Source organism: Pterocles gutturalis, unplaced genomic scaffold (genome assembly GCF_000699245.1).
Source record: "Pterocles gutturalis isolate BGI_N339 unplaced genomic scaffold, ASM69924v1 scaffold3720, whole genome shotgun sequence".
In the NCBI taxonomy this organism is placed as follows: domain Eukaryota; kingdom Metazoa; phylum Chordata; class Aves; order Pterocliformes; family Pteroclidae; genus Pterocles; species Pterocles gutturalis.
This window is the reverse complement of record NW_010143180.1, coordinates 36,929-56,548: the sequence shown is the minus strand read 5'-3', so window position 1 is coordinate 56,548 and position 19,620 is coordinate 36,929. Positions and strand designations below refer to the sequence as shown.

The following is a 19,620-nucleotide window of genomic DNA, read 5'->3' as shown; positions in this document are numbered from 1 at the left end:
TTTCAGTGCAAACTTGTGATCAGAGCAAGCTGTGCTAGCCTTTGTTTGGAAAGATTCATTTCAGCCTGAAGTAGCAGTCTGAGGTAAGCCAGGGGAATTGTCCCTACTTCTGTCCACTGAGTACAAAGGGAGAAGAGGTTGACAAGCTCATACGTAGCTATTTATACTAATGAATGTTAAGTAAGGTGGATTTGACCCTGATTGGTTCTTTCCATAAAAATTGAGAAGAAATCCTCATTGGCTTAGGCATTTTTAAGAGCCCCATAAAGATAATGTAGCTGCAGGGACATCAGCATCACGGTCAGAAATTCTGACCTTTTGCCATGCTGTGAACAGCCTCTTAATCCACAGAAGAGCACACAAATGAATGCAGCTGCCCAACTTGAGATGCTTTAAGGGGTCTTGAAAGCAAGACTCCCAAACGGTCAAAGCTTGACCTCTGTGGAAACCAAGCCCAAAACATTACACACTCCAGAGCTTGTGGAGAGAAAAATAGCTGAATGCAGGGCTCTGCATGTCATGTGGGCTAAGCTATGCCTATTTTGGGGAAAGTCACAGGGATTTTTGTACTAGACAGCTGCACAATGCAGAGACTTCAATAGCTGCCAGTGCAGCCAGTTGCAGAAGTGTAGACATCAAGAGGTCTTTGCTGGTGGGCATGTGGATGTGTTGCAAGTTCAGTTAGGAGCTAACATAACAGATATGTACTCTCTGTGTAAATTGGGAAGACTGTCCTTGGGACTGTTGAGAAAAACTTTTTAATCACTTAAGGTTTGTTAGGTTTACCCTTGGAGATGGGAACATCCTGGAAAATAATCAGTATGTTTGGGTAGTCAGCCAAGTTAGTGATTAGTGCTGTCTGAAAGTGACTTATCCTCATTTTAATATAATTATAATACTAAAAATCACACCTCCAAGTGTCAGGACAACCCTCCTGAGTTAAGACTCCCACTTACTGAGCATGTGTAGTAAATTTAAGGAACATTGTGTTTTTAAATTGGAGAGAGAAAAGAACTAACCGACTGCAGTTAAGAAGAGATAAAAACTAACCAGTTATAGTTTAGAAGAAAAAAAAAAGTATCAATCTGTGAGTAGGAATTTTAAGAACCCAAATCTTTAACTGTGACATTCAAAATAACAGTTACTTACTTTGCCAGTTCAGCCCTAAGGACTTGCACCTTTCCAGAAATGTGTAAAAGTGTCTGCAAGTGCAGGAGAACAGAATCCAGAGAACTTGTCCATCCAGCAGTGTGTATCTGCAGCATCTGCCTTTCAAGCCTCAGTGGTGTTGCCTTTGAAGTCAATGAGAATTTTGCTATTGACCTCAGATGGAATGAGATCAACGAGAACAAGCCCTTAGGTAAATACGCCCAGACATATTAATCAAAGGTGTATTTGTTTCCTTAATGACTTATTGGACCCAGCAGAAGGGAGATTTCAGATTGTTTCAGTACAGTGAGGGCAGCTTTAAGAGTTGAGTTATAAAAGCCAGACTTAAAAGTATTTTGCAGCTGTCTAAGTAACTGGTATATGTATCTTGAATTTTATGGTTTGAAGGCAAAGGTCACCCCAGAGATGTGTGTAAATGTCTCCTGGATTTCTCTTTTTTGACTTTTTTTTGATCTCTTGTTTCTGCAGTGCTCCAATTACTTTTCACAGCACTATTGATGCAGACAAACTGAACCAGTTTTGTTTTGGCTGGAGGTGTAAAACAGTCTTAGCTAATTTTCTGACAGATTTTCTTCCATCTTTTTGCCAACCTAATCTAAAATCTCAGTGTTTTTTATATGCTACCAATCTATTTTTTTGCATGACAGCATCAAGTCATGCCAATTGAGTGAAATAGCAATTTTTAAGGAGAGGGAATTTACACTTGACCCTGACAAAGCATGCATTGTAAGCACATATTACATGATGCGGATTTTGCAACACAGGCACAGACCCATACACAGATACGTGTGTGCACACATGTGTACTGCAGACTTTTTATCCTTTTTACCTGTCCTGGTGTCTAGGGAAGTGTAATGACCTCGAGGGAGGAAGAAACAAAAAATGAAACTATGCTGAAAAACTTTTATCTTTTTATTATTGGTGCCTTTACATTAATACTGCTGCTTTGTGCTGAGAAAACCAATCTGTTACACGGAAGGTAACTGTAATATACAACATAGAAATGCAGTCTAAGTTAATTACAACAAGGAGCTACAAAAAAATTTTGTAGGAAAGAAGTCACCTAACATTGCAGCTGTGCTTGCAACAAATCACTCCCTTACTGCAGGACTATGCACATTGTGAACCACGGTTATTTACATGTCCCTTACAACCGTTAACAACAGAAGGGCTAAAATCAGTCTAAAAAGTTCCAGAACATCACTATATACTGTACAATCCTCAAAAATAATTTATTACACAGTTTCTAAAAAAAGGTACTAGTTTTGTTTTGATTTCTTTTGTTTTCTGGTGTTTTCCGGAGAGCACAACATGTGCAAATTTTTGCCTAACAGTCTAAAAACTCAAGAACTGAACTGCGAGTCACAATCACAGAGATGAAGTGGTGGAGTCCAGAACTTCCCTTCCGTTGCAAACGGTCGGAACGTACATACTGGCAGATGCTGAAAGAAAAAAAGTGGAGAAAATCAACCAACTTCAGGGCGGCAAAAAATTACAACACACAGAGGGTTAGAATTTACGTTGCTCTGGAGCATCTCACCCGATTTAACCAAGATGCCCCATGAAAAGTCACTGCTTGCACCTCTACAACGCAATTCAGATCTGAGGCTGAATCATCCTCAAGAAGAGCCTGATTTCTCTTTGCTGACCACTGAGAGCGCTTAGGGTGACTAAGCTTCTCCAAGAAGGGTCTGAATAAAGTACATGAAGCTTTTCTGATGATTCTGGGCCACTGGGTCTCACGTCGTAGCACTTTGCATGGCAGCATGAATTGATAAAACCAGAGTGGTACTGCAATATCTCTGTAGAATAAAGAGTGAATCTTTGGATTTTTGTGTTTGTCAAGAAATGCTAAGGTCTGATCCTTCAGCTTTTCACATAATTGGAATGGACATTCCTGAAATAAAATGTGCATTTTTAAATCCAGGAGAGAATCTACCACTGCACATTAGGACTATGTGTTTATCTACTTTTTAAATTAAAAAAATAAATAATTCTATGTACATGTTGGATGGACTGAATAATTTTTTTAATAACTGAATTTGGAAGCAAGATTATTTCTCACCTAACCCCAGAATATTTTCTGGCCATAATACCCTTCATTTCGAGGAACTCTAGATCAGGATTCAATATGCATCCGTAGGTGAGGGCCAGATGGTGATACCCTTGACTACATTGCCTCCTATTTTATTCAACAGGTTTTACTTGCTTCAGTGATATGACAGTTGAATTTGAGTATCAGAACCTGTTTCTGAATATATTTGTATTTTGACTGTATGATATATTACCATTCTGCTAAAGCCTTAAAAGCAAGCTGGTTTGTCCATCTTTGTTAAAATTATCCGTTGGGCATCAGGAATGTGTTTTCAGATACTCTGTGACATCTCTGCTCACAGTGACATAAAGCTGTTTTTTGAAAGATACATTAGGTTAATGATAACAGTGACCCAGAGAAATGTGATGCCTTCGTCAAAGAAAACACATGGCAAGCAATGACTTAGTAAACTCAATCATCCAGTGTAAAAAACAATTTATGCAGCTGTGCCAAGGGCATGCTCAGTCTTCCAAAACTGGTGCTGGCTACACGCTCAGTTGCAGACTGCTTCTCTAAAGAGAGAGTAGCTTCAAATAAGCTAATTTCTAATTCTTTCGTTGACTGAATAAATATAAATGGAAAACAGAACTGCTTTAACAAGAGAAATTTAGAGGCATCTATTGGACTAGCCTACTACTTAGAGGGCAGGATGTATTCCTGATAAACAGGTGAGCCAAGAATGAGTCCTTGGTCTGAATTAGGTAGATGAAGTTTGGTCAATCACTGCCTGTATATGTGTTGAAAACAGTCATTCGTAGGTAAAAGGGCACAGGACATTGTGTCTATAATTTTGTGAAAATTAGCTATTAGGTTTTGTATTCACTTTTTAACTGGGTAAAATATAGCAGCACACTGAACTGTATTTTTTCTTGTTGCTATTTTTGTTTCTACTTATTGTTTGAAAATAGAAAAATCAGTACTGCCTAGGAGACCTGATTCAAATCCCTGCTCTACTGGAGTATGGCTACAGGCAAAAGCATTTTGTTTCTGTGCACATCAGTCACCCACCCAGAACTTTTTTCGCTTCAGGGTTTTTTTGAAGTCCAACACACTGAAGAGCATGAATAGCTCAAATACTATGGCAACAGAGTCAAAGTGGGACAGAGAAATGTGGTGGTAGGTGAGAAACAGGTGGCCTTGCCTTTTGAGTTCCCAGGGTTCCTCCACAGCACGTACCTCTCGTGTAGTGCTGGGAGGCAGTTATTAACTCTGCTGGGTGGAGTAAAGCGTTCACACCGATCATCCAGCTCTCTCTGAAATGGAATGCTAGATCTTGCTTTTCCGTACAGACCTCAGCAATGGTAATCGCTGGCCCTGCAGGGTTCTGAGTTTCACGCTGTGTCTCACAGGAGCAGCCAAGGGGTTTGCTGAAATATGACTGGACCTGCTAGAGACACTTCACCTCCATTTGGCCTTGTGTTGAGGCCAAGGAAAATGTGTGACATGACCAGAAGTCTTGATTTGGCTGCAGTTCATGCTTTTGATCTCTTCTTTCCTGGCAGTCCCTCGTTTTGCTTTGATAATCCAAAGCAAAGAACTGGAGATAAAATACCGTGGGCACCTTGCAGCATGCCTACATAGTCAGGAACAAGCAGATTCAAATTGGCTTTCAGTCTGCCACTTCTACTCATGCTCACAGCTGAGAAACTGTGAGTTAAAAATGCATAAAAGCCATATATCAGGGCTAGTTTGGAGAAAGGGCTGGAAAAATAAATTCTGAGAAATAAAATTTACCAACCTGGCTATAAACAGTAGCTTCAATTATTTTTCTGACCCCTGTGGAGGACACCTGGAGAAGCTCAAGTCCATGTGCAGTTCTCCAAGTGGACATGGATGAGTGACACCTTCTGGGTGTAAAAGCTCAGCCTAAATCACATGGGTGCTTAAATCAGTCCTGAACTCTCTGGGAAGTTTTATGAGTGCTGATCTCCTACCTTATGGGAATACCTCTGCCAAGCCTGTAAAACAGGCCACAGTAAACTGGGGAACATCCTGATGGGCAAAACACTGCAGGGGGAGCAGAACTTACACAACACTCTGCCAAATATGGATTTTCAGATTCAAATAAATGTGTACAGACATATAAGTTTCAAAGCATGTCATATACCTAGGTACACATATATCCTGCTTCTCTTCATCTTACATCTATATTCTTTTTAGTCTAGACTTCAGCTGTCAAAATGATCAAAGCTCGGTGCCTCTAAAACAAGTTTCCTCACTTAGTGTTCACCTCTATTTGCTTTTGGCACAGCGTGCAGCAAAGATGAGCTGTATTCAGATGACTACATGGGGTGCTCAGTTTAGCTCTCATGAACACGACCACATTACAGCTTATACAGTTGACCATTGACTGTCTCTCTCTCCACTGCTCAGCTTAGGGAGGTAATTGCGATACATATTTAGAGCTAACACTTAACACTACCCAAGAGCGTCATGAGCATCACTTACCTTTTCTCATAATGTTTGTCCAGTTTTCATGGTTCAAGGAACTGTGTTAAAAACTGTCTGTGTCACTTGCTGTTCATGACCCACTATGCTCATGACATTAATGACTGATGGAGTGAAGACATGGTGGCAGCCCTGAGATGCAGTGGAGTGGGAATCCCTGGAGATAGGAAACACACTGCCCATTCGAGCAACTTGGGTACTCCTGTCCTCCGAAGCTCTGATAATGAACAAGAACTGGCTTTTCAGATGTTGCTGTTACTAGAATGCCCTGGAGCTAATTTTGATCAGTCTCATACTAAGCAGTTTCTGACTGATAAAAAGACCATCAAGACCAAAATAAAAACAAGCTGACAGCCCCAGGACTGATGAGAGGAATATTTTAGACACCTATTAGAATCAATCTGGATGACAACTTTTTGGGGTTTATAAATGACCAAACAGATAAAAAAATGAAAATTTATTGAAAATAATTTACAAATAAATGGAAGGGAGTAAGTGAAAAATTTTCTTCTTAAAAATATTGGCACTGTGACAGACGGTGAATTCTCAGTGTTATTTTCCCAAATAATTGTCCTAGATGGAAACTATAGGGCTTTTTCCATTGTATGTGATGGACCTTTTAGTCCTACTTCCAGGCCCGTGTCTTGCCATGGTCCAAAAAGACCAACAAAGATGAACAGCCCTTATTCAGCTAGGTGTAAGCAGGAATAATAAATGACTGCAGCCACCTTTCTACAAAATGAAGCAGTAAGAGATTTTAAGTCTGGATTTTTATGTTTTCATTCGTGTCTATTCACAAACATAAATAAAGTAGGCTTTTAATGTACAGATGTGCACTTTCAGTTGCATGCATGCTTGCACACACACATATTATCCAACTGTTATGATAAAAATATCAAATTACAAAATGCAATCCTCTACAAAAGTATCCATGAATCAAAGTGGTTTCTGACTAAGCTTATTCTGTAGTATAAGAGAATTAAAAGACTTGGAAAAATCCCTTACACAAAATTCGTAAGGGATTACAATAATCTGATGGGATGTACCATTTCATCAAGGGACCAAACTTCTAAAGGTTACTGGGAATCCAATAGTCTTGCAAATCCAGCCCTTTGGGAGTGCTCAGCACTTTTGGCACTTAGGGCTGTCTCATCTCTCTTGGTTAAAGCTTTCCAAACAGCAAGGAGGTGTTGGTTTCTGGTGTGAGGGCTGGATGCAGTCCTGACTGTGGTGAGGTGGGAGATGAGTAGAGCCACATGGCTGCTCTCTTGCTAAAGGTCCACTGACATTCACGCACAGTACGGTTAGGGGTGGGAGAGCCAGACACAGCTGGGACCCCTTCACCTCCAAATCCCTGACAATGTGATACACAGCAGGGTCCCAAGTTCCTTCCATATTCTGTCTGAAATCTGAAATGCCAAAGATTTCTAGCCATTTTTTAAGTGTTACGCAAAAGCCTGAGGCTAGGTTAGTGTGAACTTGCTGGCAAGCCTTGCTCTGTGTCACCCCTTTCCTCTCTTTCTTATTCCTTGCCTCTTTCTGCTTTCAGTGTGCTTTTTCAATTAGCTTTCCAGGTTAGACATACTGTCTGCAGAGGCCTGTGAACAAGGTGCTGTGTGCTCCCATCCTTGACTAGTTAAGCTTGACAAGGGGAAGAAAAAAATACGAGTGACCTATTTTTTTTTTTAATAATAAAAAAAAAATCTCCAAGCAACTCACCCAGAAGAGGAGCAACAGCCTCAAATCAGAATCATAGATGTGAATCTGCTTGGAATGAAGAGGCTGAAGATGAAGGAAAGGAGGGAGGCAGAGCAGACGAGCAGTCTTTGCAGCAGAGCACTGATTGCTTCTCCTGGCTGTGGCACTTACAAAGGGTATTGCTCACACTCAGCATACAGATACAGTTTATGGCATCCCTTGTCTGCGTTTGCTGCAGACTTGGAGTCTTTCCTTACAATACAGGCGATAAAAGCCACTGACAGCATGCTGCATTGTGGCCCGGCTCCTGTCGGCGTGTCATTTTGACAGGAATACTCCAGGGCAATCTGTTCCTGTCGCTGCTGTGAGAGTCACAGCGAGCTACGGGCTCTACTTGCTTTGTGCAGTGGGATGGAGTCAGAGCCTGCTGAAAGCTTTCTGCTGACTTCAGTGAGGTTCAGAGGGGGCTCTGAGCTGATTCCCATGGGAGAGGGATGAGTTTTTTCTCTCCAGACACAAATGAAGTGATGCTCGCACAGAGTACACAGCCCAGCCTATAAACGTTTTTTTTTTTTTTTTTGTTGCTGGTAAAAACCCCATTTTGTCTTTACCCAAACCCACCATAACCCCACATCCTCATAGAAAAGTGGCAGTTTTGATACTTACACTGGGAGTAAGTGGTCCCGGTCCCACTGACACTGAACCTGTTGAGATGGAGTCTGTGAGTGACCACGTTCTTCTGGGGCTGGAAAAGGATGATGTGCACCTTGGGCGCGAACAAGCAGCCCAGCACAACGAAGCCGCTCAGACTCACAGAGATGCACATGGTGGTGGTTTGCACCTAGGAGAGAGTGGGCGCAAAGTGCTGTGTTTCAGTATGGAAAGCTCTGAAATGCAGAATATTAGAAGTGTTATCATACAATAGTAGGAACCAGAGTCCAGAGGGTGTGCACTGGTAGAGGCTGGCTTGAACATCTGTTGCATCCTTCCTTATCTTCTACAGTCCTGGGATCATACGAGTGAGGTGCATGGTGCTGACGGTGCCCTGTGTCTCTGCATATCGGGAGTAGCTTGACTATGTTCTCTCTGTTTAGCACAGAAAGGATAGTTCTGCTCTCTTTCTCTCCTCTCCCATGCCCTTGATTTCTAAATTGATCAGGAAGTCCTCTGTAAGGTCTGTTGTGCAATGTCTGAGCTAAGCTGGCTGAGGTGGAAATCAGGTTGCACATACTGTGCTTTACCTGGGGTTATGGGAGATGCCTCATGCAAAGCATCTGTTTAAAAAACAGTTTAGCCTGCAGCCTCAGTCTTAATCAGAGAACTTGAATCCCTCCCACTAGCCCAGGTTGCTCAAAGCCTCATCCAGCCTGGCCTTGAACCCCTCCAGGGATGGGTCATCCACAGCTTCTCTGGGCAACCTGGGCCAGTGCCTCACCACCCTCACAGGAGAAAATTTCTTCCTAATATCCAACCTAAATCTATCCTCTTCCAGCTTATACCCATTACCCCTTGTCATATCACTACGCTCCCTGGTGAAGAGTGCCTCCCCATCCCTCCTGTAGCCCCCTTTAAGTACTGGAAGGTCGCTATAAGGTCTCCCCGGAGCCTTCTCTTCTCTCAGCATGTCCTCATACTGGAGGTGCTCCAGGCCTCTGACAATCTTTGTGGCCTCCTCTGGACTTGCCAGACTAGGCCTGGAAGGTGCCCTGATTTTGAGACATAAAGTTTTGGGCTAAGAAATGAATTGTTTGTAAGGCTGCAGGATTTTAGATTGGTTTTGTTAGTGCAACTTTACCAGCACTATCTTTCTTCCTTTTTTTTTTTTTTTTTCAGTGGTATAACTAGGTGCCAGTTTACTGCCTCATTTTCAGTTTATATTCTTTTCTTCCAAACAGATTCCTTAATTAAGATGTTGAATTAAACTGCTTTAAACTCTACTGCTTAATTTGAATGATTATACATCCACAGCTCGTTTTTCCTTAGTTACAGTCCTGCAGTCCTTGGAGATTAGCTTTCTTCCATGGGAATGCTTCTCATATCTCCTTGTCAGAAATAATTGGTGCAAAATGAAAAATAGAGTAGGGGATGGACTTTGTTGCTTTATATGTATACACAGAGCACCAAGTGTTTTGTCAGCAGTGAGTGTAATTAATGTGATCATATCATAATCATTCTTTATCCAAGCTAGATGTGGCAAGCACCATGAGAAGGTGATGAGCTTTCACAGGGTGGGTGAACATGGAAGACCCTACAGGAGCAGCATGAGAAAGAGACAACTCAGTGTTTCCAGCTGCACTTTCTCCTTCACTTCTCTGCATTTCATCAACAGGGCCCTGCAGTCTGTTCTCGGTAAGTTTTGAACCGGTGAAAGAGGGCTGGGAGTTTTGTTATAAAACAAGAATGAATGAAGGTAGCAGTTTCAAGGTAAGTTCTCTTCACTAACAATGCCCTCCTCCCCAGCCTGCTCTGCTGGGGTTTGTGCCTCCCAGAGCAGCTCAGCTGTGCTGACACAATCATACACTCAATCAATGAAATGATTTGGGTTAAAAATAGCTCCATCCCACGGGGTTCCTTTTAACCCAGGCCAGTTCAGTGGTTCGGGGTGTCAGCCAGCCCCACAGACCCGGGTGTGCTGACAGAACGGAGGCAGCCCTGCTAGACCAGGCAGGAGCGACGGGCAGGGGGGGTGAGCTCTTCGAGGCAGAATTACTCCTAAATAAAATGCAGGAAAAAACTGTCTAAACAGTAGGAACTCTTGATATCTAATGTTATTGTAACCAGTTTAACACCCAGACTTTTTCCTTCCTGTGTTATTGCTGCATTTCTTAAACTTTTGTCTAAGGTGATCAGGTTGAAAATTCCCCTAAATGTGCTAGATATTGGGGCTACTGTGAATTTATATTATGTGTGCTTGTTTGATCATATTAGGTTTCGTTGTATCTTTGATTCTGAAATCAATGTGGATCTCTGCCTGAAAATCAATGGTATCAGAAAAATCTCTTTTCCAGGAGCTCTCCTTTACATTTTTGACAGTGTTGCTAATGTAGTCAGCCACAAAACATGCCAGCTTGTAGAGCAGTTTCTGGCCTCTGCTTTGTGATCTTCCAGAACTTCTGGGAGCAGCTTTGAGCCTGTGTGGATGCCTGAAGCCTCTTGTGGGGGCTGGGGGAGTTGTTCTCCTTTTCTGCAGGAGATATGGAGGATTTCTGCTGCCAAGTTAAAGAGCTATGGGAGGAGGCAAGCAGACTTTGCAGCATCAGACATGATGAGATAAAGGTGGACTGGATCTTCTCTGACACTGTGCAGGTACAAGAGCCTGGCCTGTGCTAGAGAGGACCTAGGCAGCTTGTTGAGTTGGGAAATGGAGACTGTCATGATGATGAAGGATGGAAGTCTGTGACTCATGGCAGCAGGAAGATGGCTCCTGCTCTACTTATGGATCTGTAATTACAGCATAGGTCAGTACCCTGGTAGCAGGGTGAGAGAGCAGTGGAAGCAAATGGAGCTCTGCCCAGCAATGGATCTTGAGCTAACTGATAGATTATGGGTCAGGATTAGCGTGCAGACCAAAGTGGACAACATTGTGGTGGGTGTCTGCTATAGACCATATAATCAGGAAGAAGTGGAAGAGACACTTTTCAGACAACTGGAGGAAGCCTCATGTTTGCAGGCCCTGGTCTTCTTGGGGCAGTTCAACCACACTGGTACCCACTGGAGGGACAACACAGCAGGGCAGAGGCAATGCAGGAGGTGTTTGGAGCACACTGAGGTCAACTTCCTAAAACAGGTGATTGAGGAACTGATGAAGAAAGACACTCCACATGATCTCATACTTACAAGCAAGCAAGAACTTGTCAGAAACATGGCAGGTAGGGGAAGCTTTGGCTGCCGTAACCAATAAATGGTGGAATTCAGGATCTTGACAGTAGGAAGCAAGGCAAAAAGTAGGATCACCAGCCTGCAGAGCAGGCTGTCCTGTTCAGGCATCTTCTTGGAATAATACCGTGGGATACAGCCTCAGAGAGAAGAGGAGTCCAGGAGGCCTAGCTCTTTTTCAAGAATCGCCTCATTCAAGCTTAAGAATGGCCCATCCCAATGGGCAGGAAATCAAGTAAATGTTGTGGGAGGCTTGCATGGATGAACAAGGGCTGCCAGTAGTCATTATGGGTTTACACAGGGGAAATTATGCTTAACCAACCCCATAGACTCCTACAATGAAATTACGGGCTTGGTGGATGGTGAGAGAGTAGTTGATGTTATTTATTTTGTCTTTAGTAAGGCTTTTAACACTGTCTCCTATAACATCCTCACTGACAAGCTGATGAAATACAGGCTAGATAAGTGGACAGTGAGGGGAACTGAAAACTGGCTGAAACCCTGAACTGCCTGACCCGCTGTTCTGAAAGGATGGAGATCAGTGACACAAAGTCCAGCCAGAGGCCAGCCAGTAATTGTTCCAGGAGTTGGTATTAGGACCAATGCAGCTTAGCACCTTCATTAACAACTTGGATACTGGGACTGAGTGAACACTCAATAAGTTTGAAGCTACTGAATCAGTAGGAGTTGATACAAAAGGTAGCTGTGCTGCCATCCAGAGGTATCTCGACAAGCTGGACAAACGGGATGACAGGAGTCTCATGAAGTTCAACAAAGGGAAAAGCAGAGTCCTGCACCTTGGGAAGAACAACCCCATGCTCCAGTACCTGCTGGGGGCCACCCAGCTGGAAAGCAGCTTTTCAGAGAAGATCCTGAACGTCCTGGTGGGACAACAAGTAGATCATGAGCCAGCAAAGTGCCCTTACAGCAAAGAAGGTCAATGACTTCCTGGGCTGTATTATGCAGGGTGTTGCCAGCAGGTCAAGGGCAGAGATTCTTCCCCTCTTCTCAGCACTGGTGAGACACATAGGGTTCTTTGCTCAGCCCTGCGCTCACCACTACAAGAGAGACATGAACATACTAGAGGAAATGCAGCAAAGGGCCATGGAGATGATTAAGGGACAGGAGCAATGGTCATATGAGGAGAGGCTGGGAGAGCTGAGACTGTTCAGCCTGGAGAAGCGAAGGGTCAGGAGGAACTTAGTGTGTGTAGTTGCCTCATGGGGAGAAAAGAAAAAGGAGCCAGACCCTTCCTAGTGCTGCCCAATGACAGGACAAGAGGCCATGGGCACAAACCCAAATACAGGAAATTGTCTTTAAACGTTAGAAAACTATGAAGATGGTTAAACAGGGGTACAGGTTACCCAAAGATGTTGTGGAGTCCCCATCCCTGGATATATTCAAAACCTGACTGGACAAGCCCTGAGTGACCTGCTGCAGGTGACACTGCTTTGAGTGGGGGGTGGGGGGCGGTTAGACAAGACAATCCCCAGAGCTGTCTTCCAACCTTGGTGATTATGTGAAGACGTGTTGTGTGTGGAAAAAATCCCACAGCTGCCATCATGATTGAATCACCAAGAGCTCTACTGTAAACCCTCCTCCCAGAATTCATTTTGCTGTTAAGATTTATTCAGCTGGGGGAGAAGAGAGTGGTTGTGCCAATATAAGCAGGCTTAGTCTAACAGGAAATAAAACATGTATGTACTGGAGGCATAGCTGTACCATAGGGCCTCTCCCCTTTTTTTTCTCAGAAGGGTGAATCCTAAGTGATATTTGTACTTAATGATAAAATCTCAAGCCAGCCAACATTTTTTTTTTTTTTTATTGCTACTGTTATGTTTTTAAGGCTGTTTATTGGTGATGCCACCAGGATTAGCCTACATTAGGATGGCACAGGTTGATTCAGGTAATCCTTCATGGAAATCAAATAGGGGCTTTTCAAGGGAACACCAGAAGCATAGACATCTAGGATGGGATTTCCAGAAAGCTCCTGACATGTTATTGTAGTATCAAAAAAGGTGTTAAAAGCATTTTTTGGCAATTTGGTAGGACTCGAGTTGGCTTATTTGGAACCTTGTATTTAAATTGTCTACGAGTGGTTTTGAAAATCCCACTCAGGAGATAAGGCAAAATGCTGCTTGAGCAATCAAGTCATGCTCCTCTTGACCATTAGTGTCTGTGCTGCCCACTCTTGTGACTGTCTGCACTGATACTGCCCTCCTTCTGTGTCTGTCTTCCTGATTACTTTCGGTGTCCAGAGCTCTTCCCTAGTGCCTTCCTTACACTTTTCCTTCATTAACTTCAATCTATTACTCGCCATTCTAACTTCTCCTGAGACTGAATAATCCCTTTCTCTCTTTTTGTTGCCTTGAAATTATTTATAGTCTGTGATCACGTCTCCCTGGGCTTACTCTTGTCTAGACTAAATATATTTAGCTCTTTTACTGTCACTCTGCGTGTCTTAGTGCGTCGTTTGTTATCTATCCTTGTTTTCTCGAGGTTTTCAGTACTTTTCCTAAGCTGAGAAAAGTAACACTAAATACACTGTTCCAGGGTGGTCACAGCAAAAGTATGTTAAATGACATTTTTAGCCCCACAGTTTTACGTGCTGTTTCATTTACATACTATTGGTTATACTACTACTCTAAATTAGTCTGCTTCCTTTCTTCTGGGCAGAAAGTTGAATAAATTCACCGCAAACTGCTGTAAGGGCCAACTCCAGCAGTCACTTCTCACATCATAACAACTGTGAGATTTCCAGTGGAGCACATCTGAATCTTTTTCTGAGACAACTTCCTTCTGTCCAAAAATGTGATTTTATTGAACTTGAAGCTTTGCAACACTGTGTGACAATTTAAACAATGTCATTTTTTAAAAGTTTGTTGGTGAACGCTTACCCATATTTTCTGCTCAGTGTTTTATCCTCTACAAAGTGGAGAAAGAATAAAAAGTTCTATATTCAGGAACAACATTTGTTGGAGTTTTTTTTTAACAACCCTGTTTCATACAAAATGTTGAGATTCTTTCCTTACCATTTTTATTTGGAAGAAAACAACATGTTTGAATGGCAGATTCTTTTGCAGAAGGAGACTAATTAGTTCAGTGTTTAGTTTAAGGCCAACCTCCACCAAATAACTCATTGTGACTCATTCTAGCTCATGATCTACTGGGTTTTTCTGTTAGGACTCTGACTTCTCATACTGATGTACCAGTATGAATACTCAATTCATATGTTATGCCTCTGTCACAATCAGTCTGATAGTACTAATCTCTTCCACCTCTAACTGTACATGCTCGGTTTGAAATGAGACCATCTTTCATAGAAACAAGATAAAATTTGGTAATATGCTTTGATGGACAGTAACATTGAAACAGACCTTGTTTGCTAGGGATCCGGAGGAAAAGAGAAGTGAAAGAATCTTTTAGTGAATGATGACAGGGTCCTTTAAAGTGATGCACATGATTTATGGAAACAGATATACAAAGACTTACTCTGTAGTCACTGGATGTCACATAAAATATGGGGAGAAAGGCCAGCCAAATGATGCACGTAGTGTACATTGTGAAACCGATAAACTTGGCTTCGTTGAAGTTCTCTGGACATTTCCTTGTTTTGAAGGCATATACAGTGCATAAGACTACGAGGATTACATCATATGTTAAGGAGATTAACATACTGGAATCTTTGACATTGCATTTCAATATGACAGTCTCTCTCTTCTCAGGAAGAGTGTACCGCCTGGTGCCAGGGGCCTCCAATATGAGCCACACAGACACCACCACAATCTGTACCAAAATGAGACTCAGGCAGATGAAGACCTGAGAGCTGGGGCTGATGAATTTAGGTCTTTGAGCACCGTTCTTTACACCATCAAATATTCTGGCTATGCAGTTTGTTTTTGTCAGAAGGGCAGAGTAGCAGACAGCAAAGGAACTTCCTAGCCCCAGACGACGCAGAGTGCAGATGGCTGGAGAAGGCTTGGCTATGAAGAAGAAAGTCATGCTGTAAGACAGGAAGACCCCAAAGAGCAATATGTAGCACAGTTCACGGCCAGAAGCTTTGACCAGGGGGGTATTGTTGTGCTTGATGAACACTGCAATGACCATAAACGTACAAATAAAGCCCAGGCACGCAATGGTAACAGGACCTATTGCCCAAGCATCTTCCCACTTGATGTAGTCTTCTGGTAGGTCATAACAGCCAGTGAGGTCAGCTGTGGGCCATTTTCCAGGCCCGCAGTCCGCACAGGTAAATTCATCAGCCAGGTACTCATAGATTTCACAGGGAATACAAATCCAACAGCAGACATCTCCTGGTTGCATGTTCTTCATCTCGTTAGGAGCACAAGGGTCACTGCACTGGGAGACGGGGACAGAGCTCCTGGACCAGTGGATAGAGTCTACCTCAAGTGACAAGGTTTCTGCCCAGTGACCAACCTTCACATAGGAGTATCTGCCTCCAGTGTACTGGAAATTGAACACGTTGTATCTTCCTATTCCATCTCCATAGGCATCAAATTTGACCATGCTGTCTGCAGCATTGGGAGGGTTGAATGGAGCTGCGAAAAAAAAAGAAGACATAGAGAATGTTATTGTCGAAACAGCAGATGACTTTTTTCATCCTTTTGGCAAGCACAGGCACCCGACAGCTCATAGAAACCAATTCAAGTGCCAACAGGTAAGTCGAGAGGTCTGTATCTGTTTCATTTTTGAAAAGTTTTTGCCTTGTTTGAACTTGCAAGAAGAAAAGAACTCAGATAATAGAACTGTTTCACTTTACTTCATGAGAAATATTTGTGAATGTGGGTCATTATGTTAGATTACCAATGTTCTTACTTTTTTTGCCCTGAATATAAATGAATTCTCCAATTATTTCCCCCCGTGTGCAAAACTGTTACCCTTCACATATTCTCCTGAAAGAAAGAGGTCTGCTTCTGACTGAGCTTTAGCATTATTTGGTGAAATTCAGCTGTCCTGATATAAGGAAATTTAAAGGGTCAGATCAATAAACTTCAGTTATGAGGCCAACAGTCTGGAATGCATTTGAACAGACTATTTGTTTTGAGGATGATGGAGAAGTAACTATGAAGTCCTCAACAATTTCTTATATGTTTATTTCACTTCTCCCTGTATTGTAGGAAGTTTTGAATCCCTTCTATTTTGCTTCAATTTTACCAGTATCTGGTATTTCTTGTCCGGTCTGAGGTTCCCAGCATGTGGTGCTTTGGTCCAATATCTTGTTTGGGGGATAAATGAAAAAACCATAAACTGGATCTGTGACATTCTGTGAAATCAATATTGTAACACTTCCAACTGGTAAGCTCTGGAGAATTTATTTTTCCTCCAGCTGAGACAAGGAATGAAGAAATATTAAAAATTTAGGAGGAAATTGCATTTACCGTGTGATTTATTGGTCGTTTTCTGTAGCATCAAAGGTGAACAACTTTATAGGCAGGAAGCAAAAGGGTGGTTTTTTTTTTTTTTTTTTTGGCCATTGATGAGCAATAAAGGTGATTTCATTCCCCAGTGTCTTTGGTTACAGAAGTGGTTCCATTGTCATTGCTGGAATAAATCTTTTTCCCTGCATCTGTGCCTATGCTGTGCTTGACCATGAGCAGTACCATGTAAGGGTGTAATTCCTTCCTCCACTTCAACATCCAGATACTTTGGATTTCTTGCAGTAGATTTAATTAACTTCTGTTAAGCACTGAGGCCAAATTCTTTCACCTTTATTCCTGCAGAGCATTACCTTATCTTGCAGTACTACCACTAAGGCCAGTAAAAGGGACAGTGGGTTTTGCCACAGAAGCCCTGATTAGAGAGTGAGTTGATGCATAACCTGCACCTCCCCAGGAGCTGGACTTGGAGTGCATTTCTTTCCCAACTTTCTCCTTATCTTAGGGCAAGGTTGGAGGATCGTTTACGCCCAGCTGTGGTCTCTTCTGGGTTTGAGCCAAGACTCTGCAAGTTCTTATCCCTGCCCTATCCTGTGCTTTGCCACCTCACCTGTGTCAACAACAGTGGTGGACAGCCTTGGTTTCCACGATTAAAGACTAGGTCTGGGTAACCCAGGACTGTGTAAGAGGATTATTTTATCTTTCTCTTCACTGTTGGCATCTAGTTGTTCCGCAGTCTAGCCCAGCAAGACCTCTGAATGCACAAAAATTAAGGGCAAAGTAATACTCCCCTAAATGGCCAGTCCTCCTGGAAATAATATGTTCTAAATTAAACAGGTATCTAAATTCAAAATATAGGTCAACAAGAAGAATATTAAGCAGCTTCCCTTCTCTCCTTCCTCCTCCTCATGCACAGGCATGAAAGCTCTCTCATCCAGGAGCGGCATTAAAATGAAATCATAATGCAGCACTTAACAGCTCTTCAATGATGTGTTGTCATTGTCAGTGTCTTGTTTCATTATTCATAGCACTTATACAGATTGTAGAAGCTGTTAACACAGCAGCCCAGTTTTAACAGACAATTTATTCACTTCAGTGTTACACAGGCCACCTCCCGAGGTGTGTTGAGAGCCTGTGACTTCTGCTGGGACCGGAGGAGCCACAGGTAAGCAAGGCAAACTGCAAACTGGTTGCATGCTTAGCCTCTGTCAAGTGCATAATTTCAAGTGCCACGAGTACCCCAGTGCAAGTTATGTGAGGGTCAGAAGTATCATTGCTTTTCAGGAAAGGGTTCCCCATGTGTAGTATGTTCAACAGCTTCTTGGTTCTGATAGAATATTTATCATTAAAATAGCGCAAAGTATTTGCCTTGGACTTTGCAGGTAGGTCCAGAAGGCAAAGCAGGTAGTCTCACACATAGTTAACTTGAAGCACGTGCGTATGTTGCCTTCCATGCTGATGTTCCCACACTACAAATATGAATAAAAGGGTTTTGTAGAACAATGCATTTTAATTTAACCTCAGCTTTTAGCTTGAAACATTCCTTTTTAGTGGCTGTTGACAGAGGAAAATAAATCACACTCCTTCTGATGGAGAGGATGAAATCATTTAACCAAACAATGATATATTAAGTTGTAGTACGGTGTGCCAAAGCCTACAAATGAGCCCACTGGGTGGCAGCAATTAATATACCCACCAATTACATACAAAATCACTAAGGCATTTTAACTGATATTTATCAACATATTCCAGATCCTGCAGAACTGCTTCCAAAAAGTAATGTTTTCAGAAAATATGGTCTAATAATAATCATAAAAAAAAAGATGCTTATAGGCAAGAATGTAATATATGAAAGCAGGACTTTATGTTGTAGAGTAAAAATAATATTTTTTTTGTGTATATGCAAATGATTTTCCCAGAGCTGAAATATCAGGCCATGTCATAAGTCATTCTGATAATATTTTCATAGTTAAATTTCAGTTTTGTGAATAAACCTACAGTCTTTATAACAGATATTTCTGGCAGGTGTTTTTCAGACATGTAGCCAAGCTATTTAGGATCTGTCCTTTGGAAGATGACAGACAAGCCTCCCTGGGTCTACCCATGCTGTTAGCGAAAATGCTGTCTGAATTATAATAAAAGCTTTGTCTTCTTCGAGCAGTATCTTTGAATCTTCTCATCCCCTTGCACTTCATGCATTAACCTTATGCTAAGAAGTTATCCAAGAGAAATTCAGTGAAAGAGCTGTTGTAGTTTTATCCAGGCTGGCAGCAAAACACAACAACCACTCACTCACCCTCCCCTCTCCCGCTTACCAGGGATGGGGGAGAGAATTAAAGGGGTAAAGGGAAAAGAGGCTCATGGGTTGAGATAAGAACAATTTAATAACTAAACTACAATAATATTGTAAGTAATAATAACAATGATAATAACAGTAATATATAGAAATATACAAATGAGTGATACGCCATGATACTGCTCACCATCTGATGACCAAGGCTCAGCCTGTTCCTGGCTAACAATCCCGGAGCAGGGAGAGTCCCAAAATCCACAATCCCAGAAAAGGAGATAAGAGCCCTAGTGTCCGAGAGACTGAGACAACCCTGAGAGAAGGGTGACCTAGATGGAGACAACCTGGAGCAAGAGAGAGAACTTCTGGACAGAACCTCATCTATGTACTGGGCATGATGTGCATGATATGGAATAGACCATTGGCCAGTTTGGGTCTTAATCTAAACCTAAGGTTGAATCCGAGGTTAGTAATTGGGGCTGTGCTCCCTCCCAGCCTCTCCCCCTGCAGACACTGGCACAGCAGAGAAGCTGAAAAGTCCCTGACTGTCCTGGCAGCAACTATAACCATCAGTGTGTGATCAGCCTTCTCCTCAGTACAAATCCAAAACACAGCCTCTCACTGGCTGCTGTGAAGAAAGCTCACTC

The 19,620-nt window shown here is 42.3% G+C and overlaps 1 protein-coding gene across 1 annotated transcript in view; it reads right to left on the bottom strand.

Annotated features, from left to right (window-relative positions):
- Window positions 1-2,061: 2,061 nt before the first annotated feature.
- The window catches only part of GRM3 (glutamate receptor, metabotropic 3), a 49,132-nt gene continuing 31,573 nt past the window's right edge, over window positions 2,062-19,620 (bottom strand). Inside the window, exons 3-5 of the mRNA XM_010084626.1 lie at window positions 14,780-15,846; window positions 8,078-8,252; window positions 2,062-2,612 (exon numbers count right to left, since the gene is read on the bottom strand). Of these exons, the coding sequence (XP_010082928.1) occupies window positions 2,539-2,612; window positions 8,078-8,252; window positions 14,780-15,846 (1,316 nt within the window). The 3' untranslated portion in view covers window positions 2,062-2,538. The remainder of the gene's footprint in view (window positions 2,613-8,077; window positions 8,253-14,779; window positions 15,847-19,620) is intronic.